The sequence below is a fragment of the Armigeres subalbatus genome, chromosome 2, assembly GCF_024139115.2.
Source record: "Armigeres subalbatus isolate Guangzhou_Male chromosome 2, GZ_Asu_2, whole genome shotgun sequence".
Taxonomy (NCBI): Eukaryota; Metazoa; Arthropoda; class Insecta; order Diptera; family Culicidae; genus Armigeres; species Armigeres subalbatus.
The window spans coordinates 433,087,045-433,101,668 of record NC_085140.1 but is presented as its reverse complement, the minus strand read 5'-3'; the positions used below and the strand labels follow the sequence as shown (position 1 = coordinate 433,101,668).

Here is a 14,624-nt window from a genome sequence, read left to right as displayed (position 1 = left end):
GTTTGGATCAAGCAAAACTTAACTCAGGACTGTGTCTGTCGATAGTTTGAAGTCACTTCCTGTACATATTTGTGTTGATAAAATTCAACTATGCAGTGGGTTGTTCAATGGTCGGAATTGCCGTCCACCTCAGGACCAATATACATTTGATTATAATAAGAAGAAATGAAAAAAACCCAAAAACGGGAATTTACATGAGCTATAAATTACACAAAAATCCATACCACTACTTCAGGATATAGAAACAAAAGGCACTTCTAGATTTTGTCAATCGGTTTATTATGAATGATACTTTTTAAAGATGTGCACTTAAAAAAGCTGAATAAATTCAATCCAATGAAATTGAGTGTGAATTGTCCTTTTTTAGTAATTAAGTTATTTATTTATCTCATATATTATTCATTGTATAGTGTCCTACAGGGTTACCCAATAATCGGACCACAATACAATAATGTTTTAAAGCTTAGCAAAGCTGCTAGTTTCGGATAATCCTTTTGAATTGCGAAAGCTCCATAAAAATGTCCACTTCGTTGTCTGTCTGGAATAAACGAGAAAGAGATGCAGCTTTTCCCAGGGTTGTTCTTGATCTAGGGATGTAGAATAGATCCAACTGACGTAGACCATGCGTGGGAAACCAAAGCTGGAGGTCACTAGTAATGCTGCAGTGAATAGAACCCTGTACAAGTCGATGAAGCGTAGACACATCAAGGATGCGCCGACGATCAGTTAATGATGTGATCTGCATGCGACTTATTCTTCTCTGATATGGTTCATAAGGGTAATAGAATTTTCTATACAAAAAACGCTTGAATGTATGCTACACTGCTTCAATAAGTTCTACATTTCGCGAATAGTCACTGCTATCAAACATTATGGCTCCGGAAATCCCTCGGTGGCCCTAATATGTAATAGCTAAAATTTTAAATAATCCGATTCACACAATGTTGTTAATCAAAATCCATGATTGTCAAATAACTTGTTAAATATTATATTTTTGTTTTTTTCTTTTTTCTATTGACCTCTTGTAACCGGTTTCAGAAGTCCTTGAGAAATCGGATTAGCAGTCAAAACTAAACCAAATTCATATAACATGTTGATGTGGAAAAAAGGCAATATTTTGGCTTGTTCTAGATTATTCCACATATCTCTCACTTGACATAAGACATATCTCCACCATTGTACCAACCCTAAACTAAATAAATTTGTCTTTTGCTTATAGCGTAATCCTTGATTTTGGCGCCCCCTAAAGACTGGCGCCCTTGGCGGAGGCCAACCTGGCCAACCGCACGCTATGGCGCTGTATGTAAGGAACATTGCAAATTTTGTGGACATTTCTAGATCTTCGCATGGAATTTGCAAAAATAAAATCCAGAACGGGTTGAAAGATCATTAAAATTGCTGGAAGTTCTTAACTTAAGATTGCTTTCAGCTTATACTGACCATAACAGCTATTCTCATATATCAAGGACACACAGACAATAGCCCAGTTTGTCGAGCTGATTGTATATAAGACTATGCTGCCGTGAATCGCATATTTGTCCCATATGAATAGGAAATCCAGCAAAGATGGGACAGATATGCGATTCACGGCGGTATGGGTCTGTTAAATTCAATCGGAAATACATATCTTCGTACATTTTAGATTCTTCTAGTGAGCAAATGTATGCTATATATATAGACGAAGAATATGAAGGAATACATTTTGGTTCTATCTGCGTATACGCCTGGGAGATATGGAAACGTAATTGAGTATCCCACTGAATAAAAAATAAATCTAAGCATTAATTACCTAATTTTGACCAAGTCAGTACTTAGTCCACGCTGACAAAACAATATGAAGTATGCTTTAGCATAATAACATAATTCTTAAGTGAACTAAGGTTTTAAACGAAATTTGAATCCGTAGGTATATGAAAAATCCCACAATTTCTGTATTTTTATATACTTACTGATATAAAACTGATATAAAATTGATCAGATTCGGGAGCACACGCTCCACGATGAATTTCTTTGAAAGCGGCACAAATGCTGGGGTATTGTCTTATCGCCAATGGTATATGCGGCGAGAATGTGGCGATTTATCACAGATTGCCTTTTCTGTTATTGTAACTCTTTTGGTCGCAAAACAGTTATTCGACTTTGAAAAAGTGAAATCAGAATTGCGTACATAATGTAAAAACAATTTAATAAAAATTCCGCGGAAAAAAAAATTAAAATTTCGTTTCGTTTCGAAAAATTTCGAATTAAATGAACCTTGATTTCGTATCGTTTCGAAGTATCGAAAGAAATCTTTATTTCGTTTCGATTCGATCCGAATCAACAGAGACATTTTAAATTTCGTTTCGTTTCGTTTCGTTAGGAAAAAGTGTGTTATCGCATACCCTTACTAAAAATATCTCCACCATACACTTTTGGACTTTGCAGACAGTTATGAATTGATCCCTCTACCAATTAAATTGTTTTATTTCTCATTGCGCACCCCAAACTTTACAATACCTTTAGAAGCTTACATTTTCTATATTAGTAACTAGTAATTTTGTAAAGCGTGAGTGTTCCGGCTTCAGCCTGATTTGCCAAACTTTTGAAAATTCATTTTTTTAAAGAAAGATATGTTCAATATAAACAGCGTATTAAGTCTGATGAGAATATCTCTTATTAAAGTAACAAAACCATCAAAACTCCTTTGGAATTTATCCGCATCACTAGTCAAACTAGAAGCGATGGCAAAAATCGGTACAGTAACTTGTTGCATTAATGCCATGTTTTTAAACAGAGTTTGGTAGTTTTTTTTACAAAACTATAAAGAAATCATACAATCACTGGTTGGATGCTGTTGGGTGTCAAAGGAAGAGTTCCTGCAGACATACAGCAATAACAAAAATGGTAACTAAACGTAATAATAACTAAATTAATTTACAGCTCTAGTTGAAGAAAAACAGGAAGTAACAACTTTTAAAAGGATTTTTGATGGAATTTCTTATGAAGGCTTTTTCTATGTTGTTTAATTTCTAACAGGATTTCAGAAATTTCAAGAAGTATTTTTGAAGCCGATAAATTTTCTGTACAGTCTCCTAAAAAACTACAAGAAAATATTCAGGAAAGGGAAAATCCAAAGGCAAGCTTTTTTTTATAGTTCTTGAAGATCTGAGCAACTTTTTGCGGAATTCCAAATTTGTTGCATACGAAATGTCAAATAGCATTATTATGACAATTATTACAAGAGTCAAACAAGTTTTGCTTCATTTTCCAGAAAAATCTTGCAGCTTAGTTATGTAGAAAAACAAAATTTAAAAAAATATATGGAATTTATGAAAATAATGTTTTAATTGAGGAAATGTCTACCTCCGAATAAGTTCCCAAGACATGCTTTTGTGAAAGTCTTGAATGAAGCATTAAACCTTTTTTTTAGATTAAACAGAAGAAAAAACCGTGATTCAGTTTTGGGAGACACTGTATTGTATTTTATTTATTTAGCATCAACATTTCTCGGATAAAATTTGGAGCATTTAAGAAAAAACAAGAAATTTTGGGTTTTTCATTAATTTAGCAGTGAGTTTCTGTTCGAATTCAACAATCAATGAAGATGATCTGTACATTAACTGAGGGTCCGCTGACATTTCTGTAGAAACAACTACTGCAGTAATTCATATTTTTATTATTATCTTAAAATTTTAGCAGACTTAAAAAATTGAAAATTCTAGTAAGAGAACTTCTTGGAGCTGAAAATTTATGAAATTGTGCATTTGCTCCAAATTAGCATAGGTTTAAAATTTTCGCCTTTGCTCCTAATATTAAAAACCAAATTTTCAAAAACTAAAGGCAAAGAAATGAGCCATACCAAATCAAGTATAATATTATTTTCATCAAAATTGTCTTAGTTTCCATCTTCAAAATGTTCGCAATTACATCTTTATATCAAACACCCATTTTCCCCATTGCAGGCAAGGTTCTCGTCCACTGCATGATGGGCATGTCCCGTTCGGCGACCTGCGTCCTGGCCTACCTGATGATCGCCCGCAAGATGTCCGCCGCCGAAGCGATCCGAACGGTGCGAATGCACCGGGACATCCGGCCTAACGAGGGCTTCCTGCAGCAGCTGGCCGATCTGGACAACGAGCTGAAGCGGGACCGACTGTACTATTGACTCGAGTGTGGCCAGCGTTTCCGGAGGAAATAGCGGTCCCGCACGAATTGAATTCCCCCTACTCCCCCCGTCAGTCAGTCCCCATCACCTTTCTCAATAATGGTTTTGATAAGCACCGCATAATCTCATTTCTCATTATTGACAGGTCATTAAATGGCAAAATGATAATAATTTATGTATTCATTTGTATGCAGGCGGGTTGCGTTGGAAACGAAACAAGTTCATAAAGAAAAGTAGATTCGGGGTGGATTTATGAGGTTTTCTACGACTTAGCAGAGGATTGTTAGTATACAGACATAGAGGCTTATAGTTTTTTCGTTGTTCAGCGTCAGAAATATGGAAAAGGAACATGGAATGATCTCATCAGCTTCGTACATCACCCAAACAAGAAATAAGCGAATCAGATTCATAAGATATATTTATACACATTTATATATGTACTGATGTTGGCGTGATTTATTTTGGTTCCATTGGAATCCAGTGTCTCTAGCTGGCGAGAGACAAAACTGGAAGTAAATCATCACGAACAAAAAGATATTCAAACACGGCACACAAGACACACTCACAATCGGAAAACTTTCCATCTTTTTTTTCACAGCGATTCCTGAGATTCAAAATTGAGGATTACAAAATATTTCCAGGACCGATAGTTTGGTATATTTGAATAACTTCACAACTTGTATAAGTTTAATTTGTGTCTAACTAGTCTTATTGAATGATGGTGTGAGTTATTACAAAGAAAAATCACGTAAAACTTTTACGATTTAAATATTTTCGGTCACAAATTTCAATCTCCGGAAGCGCTTTCTGAAGTAGGGATGGAAGGTATTTACCGATTACAGCGAACCAAGCTGAAACGACATTAAACCACACATGCAAAAATATAGTATTTGATATCTGTAATCCTGCCCCAGTCCTTTATCCCCATACAGTGACATTTACTCGCGTTTTTACAATTGATACGGGAGAGGTTAGCAAAATTTCCCGAAAACGAATCTTCCTAGAAGCATGCAGACAGAACCCCAGGATTGAGCAGAGACAAGCCAAAGAACAGGAAACGAATCAGTTGTTAAACACTGTCGGAGCATATAATCAAATGAGCATAGAAGGATGTGATTGTGACGGGTTTTATGGGTCTGAGCGATTTGTTGTTTTATCGGATTTTTTAGGAATCAGATTCGTGAGAAAAGCGGTAGGGAGTTATCGAAAGGAATAAGATTTGTTTAGTAGCACACCAATATATTCTATATATACAATACCAAATACACAAACAAACCAATATTACCCATGTGAGAGATTTAACAAATGGCAACAACACACAAGTGAGGTTTTAGAAATGATAAGCAAAAGTTTCAAGATAGAAATCAGAAACGTAAAAGCATATATATATTGAATAAAGAAAACCCAGAGGAGAACTCATTAGTCATTTTATTAGATCGAATAAAAATTATATGAGAAAAAAAACAAAACACAAACGATTAACATGAATAGCATGAATAAAAAAAATATAACACAAATTGAGAAATCGTTCAAGCTTTACAGTCCCCATCAATAAGAAAGAAAATTTTCCAAACACTTTTTGCCTTAGTCATTCCCGGTCGCATGATTGCTTGATGGAGCCAACCTTTACACGTGGCTCCTCGCCCACGCAATGATATGGCCATAAGTTCCAGCAATATCCGTCGTCTAGGGCCATCCCCAGAACGGCAGACTTCACCGTCACCGTCGGTTGCCAAAAGTGACAGCCATGAATAGTAAGAACGAACGACGATGATGGACAAAGTTGAACGGATTGAACCCGCCGAAAATAAGAAGCCATTAACCGGCGCTGATTCCTCGTCCCCCGATAGTCAAGCCCCAAACGCAATACAACGGAACGGCGACGGAAACGGAAAATTTGACAGTTAGTCCATATATTTTCTGTCAAATTTGCCGTTTCCGTCGCCGTTCCGTTATATTGCGTTTGGGCCTTCAGCCTGGAGTGATGAGAGTTCAAAGTAGGGTGGACCGAGGCAATTCATTGTAAAAGAAGTAGGTACATATCCTGGAAATTCATATTGAAGCGATATCAATAGAGTACTTTTACTCATCGAACTACAGGACACAGGTGATCTAATTAATATATTTCCCCATTGCTAAGTTTGTTTGGAACACCCTAATATGTTGATATTAGCCACCCGAGGCGCCACCAGCAATATTATCAGAGGATATAACCAGTAATGTTGCGTTTTATTGGTATGGTTTGCCCTCGGGCACTGATTTCATGCCATCGTTTCGAACGATTAAACCCGGTTGCTGAGTTTCATTCCTAGACGGTTGGCGAACAAATTAGATTCGCCTGTATTCAAGTAGGCGAGAGAAATAGTATTTCGTTATTTTACCGATAGTTCGACTCATTTCTTATTCACAACACAGTAAGAGGGAGCATCCATGTGTGGATCGCCGACAGTTTTTCGCTAATCCATAGTTTCTTACGTCGGTTCACGCGATTTTAACCCTTTAGAACGGATGGGTCATACAATACCCAGGGTGTTAGATTGGCTGCCTAAAATCACAGAAGAGAGCTAAGTGCCCACTTTATTCAGTAAAATTGTTCATCAGAGGTTGGTTTTACAGGAAAAATATCGGAGGTCAAGTTTGACTAACGGGTGGCCACTAAAAAACGGGAATTTCAATACACACTTACATAATTTTCTATGAGAACATTAATGCTTTCGAAGGAATATTTTCTTATGTGAATGGATCCTTAGAATATTCATAAATTATCGCACATACACTTTCACTCTATTCTGAGAGCATGCAAATGAATCTGAAATGTTTGAATCATCACACTGTATGATACTTCTGAACAATCTATCAAGAAAATCATAGTGAATAGCCAGTGATCAATTTCCAGAAATACGAGATGTTCAAGGTTCTCCAAAACGTTCTCTAGTTTAGCTCAAAGCATCTACCAGGTCAATCGGAAATTTTGCAATGTCCTCTTCATCGGCAAATATGTACCCATTCTGGTTTAATAAACATATGCGCAATATCTGTACCTATTTTCCCCGAAAACAAAATATTCATGGCACTCCAAAACATTCTCTATTTTCATGCTCAATCTGGACTGTCTGCTTCCAATTTTGATTTTTCAACTGAACAATTGCATCACATGATTGATTTGATGCAATGTTCAAAGCAAATACCAAAACTGAATCCGTTCCAGGTTGGAATCAAATTTACTCAAAAAATTGTTATTGAACTTCGTTTTAATGGATCCAAATATTTTTATGAAAATTTTAAATTGGAATGCCCGCTCTTTAAAGGGTAAGGAAGATGAATTATTCAACTTCCTAACAGTTCATAATGTGCACATTGCCATTATAGCCAAAACTTATTTAAAACCTGGACTCTTAATCAAAAGAGATCCAAATTATTTTATTTACAGTAATGATCGTCTTGACAGCGTCTGTGATGGGGTCGCCATTGTCATTAATAGACGTATCAAACATAAATTATAATTTTCTTTCGAAACCAAAGTTTTTGAAGTCTTGGGAGTTTCTGTTGAAACAAATTTTGGACAATTCTCTTTTATTGCTGCCTGCTTGCCTTTCGAGTGCAATGGGCACCAAAGGATTTGGTTGAGAGCTGATCTTCAAATCCTAACTCGCAACAAATCCAAATTGTCAATAAATGATGACTTCCATGCTAAACACCGTTCATGGTATTAGACCTGTGCGCCGCCGAATATTTATTACCACGCCGATGGCATTTTCACTGTTAAATCTAGATTTATCTAGCTCCTGTCCGAAATACGGGTCTGGGTCATTTGGCATAAAGTCATTTGGCATAACGCCATTTGGCATAAGGTCATTTGGCATAAAGGCCATTTGGCATAATGGTCATTTGGCATAACGGACATTTGGCATAATTTTGAACTGCAAGAAAAGAGTGGGTCATTTGGCATAACGGACATTTGGCATAATTTCAAACTGTGAAAGCGAAAGGGATATTTCATGTTTTGTTTAGCGTTGATAAAGTAGGTCAAGGCTGTTTTCTGATAAATTTAGACTGATGGTAGACATTTTCCGGAAGAGCGAAATAACAAAACGGCAGAATTACTTCCGAGGGAGGGATCACATCCAACATTGACTTATTCCGGCCACATGCCTACTTTTAAAGTAGGGATTACATCCACCATTGCTTCAATCCGGGCATGCGCCTTAAAACCGGATCAAATCCACCATTGCCTTAATCCGGGCAAGCGCATAACTTTAAAAACTCAAGCAATACACTTGTCGTAGACGAGTTACTTGAACCAATCAAGTCACATATGAGTTACTGCAACCAAATCAATCTGAATTGTGCTACTCGGAGAAGAGAATGCATCTACCATTGATTTATTCCCGGCAAACGCCGGGTGGTGTCACATTCACCATTGCCATAATCCGGGCAAGGCCTACTTTTAAAGAAGGTATCACATTGCCACAATTCGGGCCACACACCTACTTTTAAAGAAGGGATTACATCCACCATTGCTTCAATCCAGGCAAGCTCCTTCTTTTAAAGAAGGAATCACATCCACAATTGTTATAATCCGGGCAAGCGCCTACTTTTAAAGAAGGGATTACATCCACCATTGCTTCAATCCAGGCAAGCACCTACTTTTAAAGTATGAATCAAATCCTCCTAGCGCCTATTTTTAAAGAAGGGATCACATCCACCATTGCCTCAATTCGGGCAAGCGCCTTCTTTTAAAGAAGAAATCACATCCACCATTGGCATAATACGGGCAAGCGCCTACTTTTAAAGAAGGGATCACATCCACCATTGCCTCAATCCGGGCAAGCGCCTTTTCCAAAGAAGAAATCACATCCACAATTGTCATAATCCGGGCAAGCACCTACTTTTAAAGAAGGGATCACATCCTCCATTGCCATAATCCATGCAAGTGCCTACTTTTAAGGAAGTGATCGCATCCACCATGGCCTTAATCCGGGAATGCGCCTACTTTTAAAGAAGAAATCACATCCACCATTGTGATAATCCGGGAAAGCGCCTACTTTTAAAGAAGGTATCATATCCTCCATTGCCATTATCCGGTCACACGCCTACTTTTAAAAAGGGATTACATCCACCATTGCTCTAATCTGGGCATGCGCCTACTTTAGCATTGCATTGCAAAAGCATTCTTACCACGAGAGGATAATGTCTTTTTGATATTGTTATCGACGGGTGTATTTACTATTCCGGGTGTCTCCCGCACCACTTATTCACCATTTAGCGAACGCAAAGAAAAATTATGCCAAATGTCTGTTATGCCAAAAGACCCTCACTTTTGATGCTGGTCACAATTATGCCAAATGACCGTTATGCCAAATGGCCTTTCTGCCTAATGACCTTATGCCAAATGACTTTATGCCAAATGGCCCGCTCCCCCGAAATACACATTTTCAGACAAGTTTATACGACAATCATCTTCTTTGCAATTATGTAGCATCTATTCTCATTTCCAATTATGCAGCATTTATTCTCGGATCGATCAGGTGGAGGACTATTTACGGACGACGTACAGCCATGGACCGAGCTGAATGGAGAAGACTTTTGTGTACTGCACAGGCCACTCCGGCCGTAGTCTGGTAATAAATAAATAAATAATATTCTAATTTCCAAATAAATCTAGACCCAACAAAATTGATAGCTGACGAAGGGCTTATTTCATTCAAAATAGGCTTTTTCAGCTAAAAAGTAGGGAAAGCACCTGTCTAGCGTATTGGTTTCGTGGGATCAAACCCCACCGACGGAAGTGGATACCCTTCAATACATGTTTCGAACTAAATATTTCACATGTTGTGCAATTGCGCCAAACGAGTTTCAGACATAGTAACAAAGTAGCTTATTTAGCCTGAATTGTTTGTTGAGGAACCACTAGATCCTTTGTTGTACAACGTATACTCGGTCAAACAAAACAATATTTGTTCAAAAAAATGTACCTGTCATTTAATCATTCAGAAAATTAGGGAATTGTTCTTCAGGAATTCAAGGAATCGTTCCTAGAACTTCTTAGGCAGTACGAACATTTTCTTCATGAACTAATACGTCTACTTCGAGAATTTCTACAGAAACTCTTTCAGGAATTCCTTCGGAAATTTCCCCTGAGTCCATCGGGAAATCCACACGAAATTCATTCAAGAATCAGTATAAAAATTTCCTCTGAGTACCATCCTCAAAATCTTTTACGATCTCCTTCGGATATTCCCACAAAAAATCCGACGTGAATTCTTCATGAGAGAGGAATTTCTCGGAACAGATCCTAGAGAAATTTTCTAGAAAAATTTCCAAAAGAACGTAAGTGAAATTTCTGGAAAAGTTCTTGAAGGAATTTCCTCGGATATTATTGCAGATATTTTTGAGAGAATTCTTGGAGAATTTCTAAATAAGTCTGTGAAGAAAAAGCGAGAGAATTTCCGGAATATTTTCCTAATAATATTTTGGAGGAGTTTTCAAGGGAATTTTCCGGAAAGTCCTGTAGGGCGAATTTTTGGAGAAATTCTGGAGAAGTTCGATGGGAAAAAAATTTCGGAAGAATTCCTAAACAAATTTCCAGAATAATTTATCCTTGGAGGAATTTTGATTAAGATTTTTAGGATTTTCTGGATTCAGATTTCGACATTCTATTTCCATACGAGGTTCTTCAAGAATTCCTGGACAATTTTCCGGAAGAATTCCCGGGAGGTGAGTTTCGTGGAGTTCCATGTTAACTTCGGAAGGAATTCAGAAGAAATATCTGAGTTTGTAGAGTTGTAGAGTTTGCGAAGTAGATTTTGAAATTAACTTGAAGAAGATTTTGGAGGAACTCCAGAAAGAAATTCTATGAGTAATTATTTAAGAAGTTATAGGACTTTTTGGGGATTTCCTGAGCAAACATCCATATGAATAGGAACTTTCGGAAGAATTCCCGAAATTTTTTTGAAGAAATTACCGAAAAAATTCCAGGAGGCACTTCTAAAGAATTTCCTGGAGGAACTCCTAGATGAGCTTCCGGAAGAATTCTTGGAGGAACTTTCGGAGGAACCCCTGAAGGAACTTCCGGAGTAACTCCTGGAGGAACTTCCAGAGGTTTTTTCTGGAGGCACTACTGGAGGAACTCCCGGAGAAACTTCCGTAGGATCTCCTGGAGTAACTTCCGGAGGATCTCCTGGAAGAACTTTCGGAGGATCTCCTGAAGGAACTTCCGGAGGATCTCCTGGAGGAACTTCCGGAGGATCTCCTGGAACTTCCGGAGGATCTCCTGGAGGAGCTCCTGTAAGGACTCCTGTAGCAACTTCTGGGGGAACTCCTGGAAGAATTTCCGGGGTTACTCCTGGAGGAGCTTCCGGGGAAACTCCTGGAGGAGCTTCCAGATGAACCCTGGAGGAACTTTCAGATGAATTCCTGGAGGAACTTCCGGATGAACTCTTGGAGGAACTTCCGGGGGAACTTCTAGAGGAACTCCTGGAGAAACTACCCGAGGAACCACTGATGTAACTCCTAAAGGAGCTTCCGGAGGAACTTCCGGAAGTCCTCCTAGAGAAATTTCTGGAGGATCTTCCGGAAGAAGTCCTGGAGAAACGGAGGAACTTCCGGAGGAACTCCTGGAGGATCCCCTGGGAGAAATTCCGGAGTAAATCCTGGAGGAATTTCTAGAGGAACTCCCGGAGGAACTCCTGTAAGAACTCCTGCAGCAACTTCTGGGGGAACTCCTGGAGAAACTTTCGAATGAACTCGTGGAGGAACTTCTGGAGAAACTCTTGGAGAAAGTTCAGGAGTTCAGGAGGAATTCCTAGAGGAATTTCCGGAATAATTTCTAGAGGAAATTCTGAGGGAACTTCCGGAGAAACTGCTGGAGGAACTTCCGGAGAAAATCCTGGAGGAATTTCCGGAGAAATTCCAGGAATAACTTCTGGAGGATCTAATGAAAGAGCTTCTGGAGAGCTTTCGGAGAAATTCCTGAAAGAATGTCCAGAGGAATTTGTTGGTGTAGTTCTCAACCAACTCGTTGAAGAACTTCCGGATAATTATTGACGTTTGAAATCAGTTCACTCCGACCCACGTCGCCACCGCCGCTAGCTGAAAATGATCTATCACGCCGCCGCCGGAAAATGTTTAATCGGTGCACAGGCCTACATGGAATAATGCTCAAAGCAATTCCAAAGGTAAAATTTAATTCGAAGATTGTTCTGCGGGATATTATATCATACTACTCAATATCCCAATGTACCAACTTGTTTTTCATCCAGTCGAAATCCTTGGACAATTGATTTAGTTTTAATGGATTCAAGTCAGCTGTGTGGCCAATTGGTAACTCAAGCTAATTTTGACTCTGATCACCTTCCAATCCAATCAGCTCTACTTTTAACTATCATAGACCTGATTGGTATTTATATAAAACGTATGTCGACATTAATTTTGATGTTGATATTTCTCTCGATACCAAAAATGATATTGATAATGCTCTCGTATCTATGACAAATTTAATTGTCGGAGCCAATTCAATTCCTAAATGTGAAATTAAATTCAACTTCCATTATTATTGACGACGATCACCAACTACTGATCCGTCTTGAAAATGTGAGGCGAAGGCAATACAAAAGAACTCGCGATCCCGCGTTGAAAGCTATTTGGCGAGATTTGCTAAATTAAATTTAAAAACCCGACTTAATCCACCAACAGTGAACGCAACCCTTCTTACACTTTTGAATGGTTGTGTGTGCCCAGTGCATATTACAATTTCTATGCATATGACCTTCAATTGAATGTAAAATAACTGATATTATCATGCTTTTAACGATTTCAAAAAAAAAAAAGGATATTTCTGGAAATTTAATAATTTTTAAAAAATACAAAAAGACTGCAGATTTGATTTGCCGCCTTAAATGGCAATATTACAGCTTCTGTTTAAGCCTAATAGCCTATTCAGATTACGCCATTAATGACATAATAATTGGCGTTTCAGGGTAAATACGCTTTATTATTTACGTAATATTCCATACATTTTGCGCTGTCAAAAGATACCCGCTAAAAAGAGCCATAAAGAATTTATTACGAACAATTATTACGAGAGAGCTTTCGTTCTAACTGGAATGCAGGGAGAAATTCAACAAAACAAAACTGACAAGCGTCACGCTCTCTTTGCCAGAGAGAAAATTCTCTCTGTTTTCTATTCGTTTCGTAGTTGACAGTCATGCTCTTTCTGTCGCAGCAGGGTCGAATGCATGTTGGATGGAAATCTTCTGAGCGCTGAAGAATAACTCGGATTGTAATGGTTTTGTGGAAAGCATTTTATATGATGAAAAATAATGATGATAATCATTTATTCTCCACTTATTCAACATGAATTGTTCAAAAAACAGATGCTCTCTATAATTAACATGAAGTATTTAACTTAAACCTAGATTTAATAGAACAAATCGAATAAATTTTCAAAGTTCAAGGGCCAATGCGGAAGACAATTTAAAACGTAGGAATGGTTGTAAAACGAATATATTTGACGAATAAACATGATTTCATAAATTGTTTCAATTCTGCTCCTTGAATGGCTTAATATACTTTGGATTTCTACATTTTTCACGTGGGACAACTGTACGATTTGAATGGGATGTATATATAAAGTAGAATAACCTTAAATAAAACATGGATTGGTAATGCATTAATTCATCCAAAATCCAGTTTAAATTATATCACATTCACACGATTCGATTTTGTTAGAAGCTGTATCATTGATTGTCGAGTAGAACGCAATGGTTCAGTTTCCATTTTTGGAAAAAAAATAAAATTGCTTAGTTGCCCTTCATACATGGAGATACTGGTGGAACTACATTTTAGTTCGATAATATTTCTTGAAAATTGGTCCAATCGTCCTTTTTTTATTTATTTGTGAGAATTGCCAAAAGTATCTAAATTTTTCTATCAAATCTCCGTTCGATCATAGTACAGAATCAAAATACTTTTTAAACTTAAAAATAAATTGAGGAATAGTCTGATTCCCCGAAGAACGGCGTACACAACTAATGAATGTAGCTTCGCTCATTATCCCTAATGAGAGCTTCAAATATTCTTCGAAAATCCCTTTTCATATTTTTTTAATATTTTTTTTTTTCGTAGCAGCTTTGTTCAGAAAAAAATGTTCGATTGTTGCCACACAAATGCTTGATTTCGCAAATTAAATTTTAAAACTCTCCTTGAATTCAACCCTGTATTAGCGTTCAAATGAGGAAACATGGAAACGTCAAGATATATTATCTTGCTGCAGTCTGAACACCTCGTAATAATTGGATACCCTCTCACTTAACAAAGTCATAAATAGCCCAATCTGAATAGGCTATAAAAGAGTTCAAATCGGGTCATTGACGGCTGAGATATTGGTGTGACAATTCTTCATTAGTAGTCTGAAAATATGTCTCATATTCGTATTTCACAGATATCTCTGAAACCGAATTTCCGATAGCAGAAAAAAAAT

At 37.5% G+C, this 14,624-nt stretch overlaps 1 protein-coding gene across 4 annotated transcripts in view; it reads left to right on the top strand.

Annotated features, from left to right (window-relative positions):
* The window catches only part of LOC134213588 (dual specificity protein phosphatase 3), a 112,233-nt gene extending 106,556 nt beyond the window's left edge, over positions 1 to 5,677 (top strand). For all 4 annotated transcript variants that reach the window (XM_062692791.1, XM_062692789.1, XM_062692788.1 and 1 more), the window contains exon 5: positions 3,942 to 5,677. In XM_062692791.1, the coding sequence (XP_062548775.1) occupies positions 3,942 to 4,144 (203 nt within the window). In that variant the 3' untranslated portion in view covers positions 4,145 to 5,677. The remainder of the gene's footprint in view (positions 1 to 3,941) is intronic.
* The last annotated feature ends 8,947 nt before the right edge of the window (positions 5,678 to 14,624 follow it).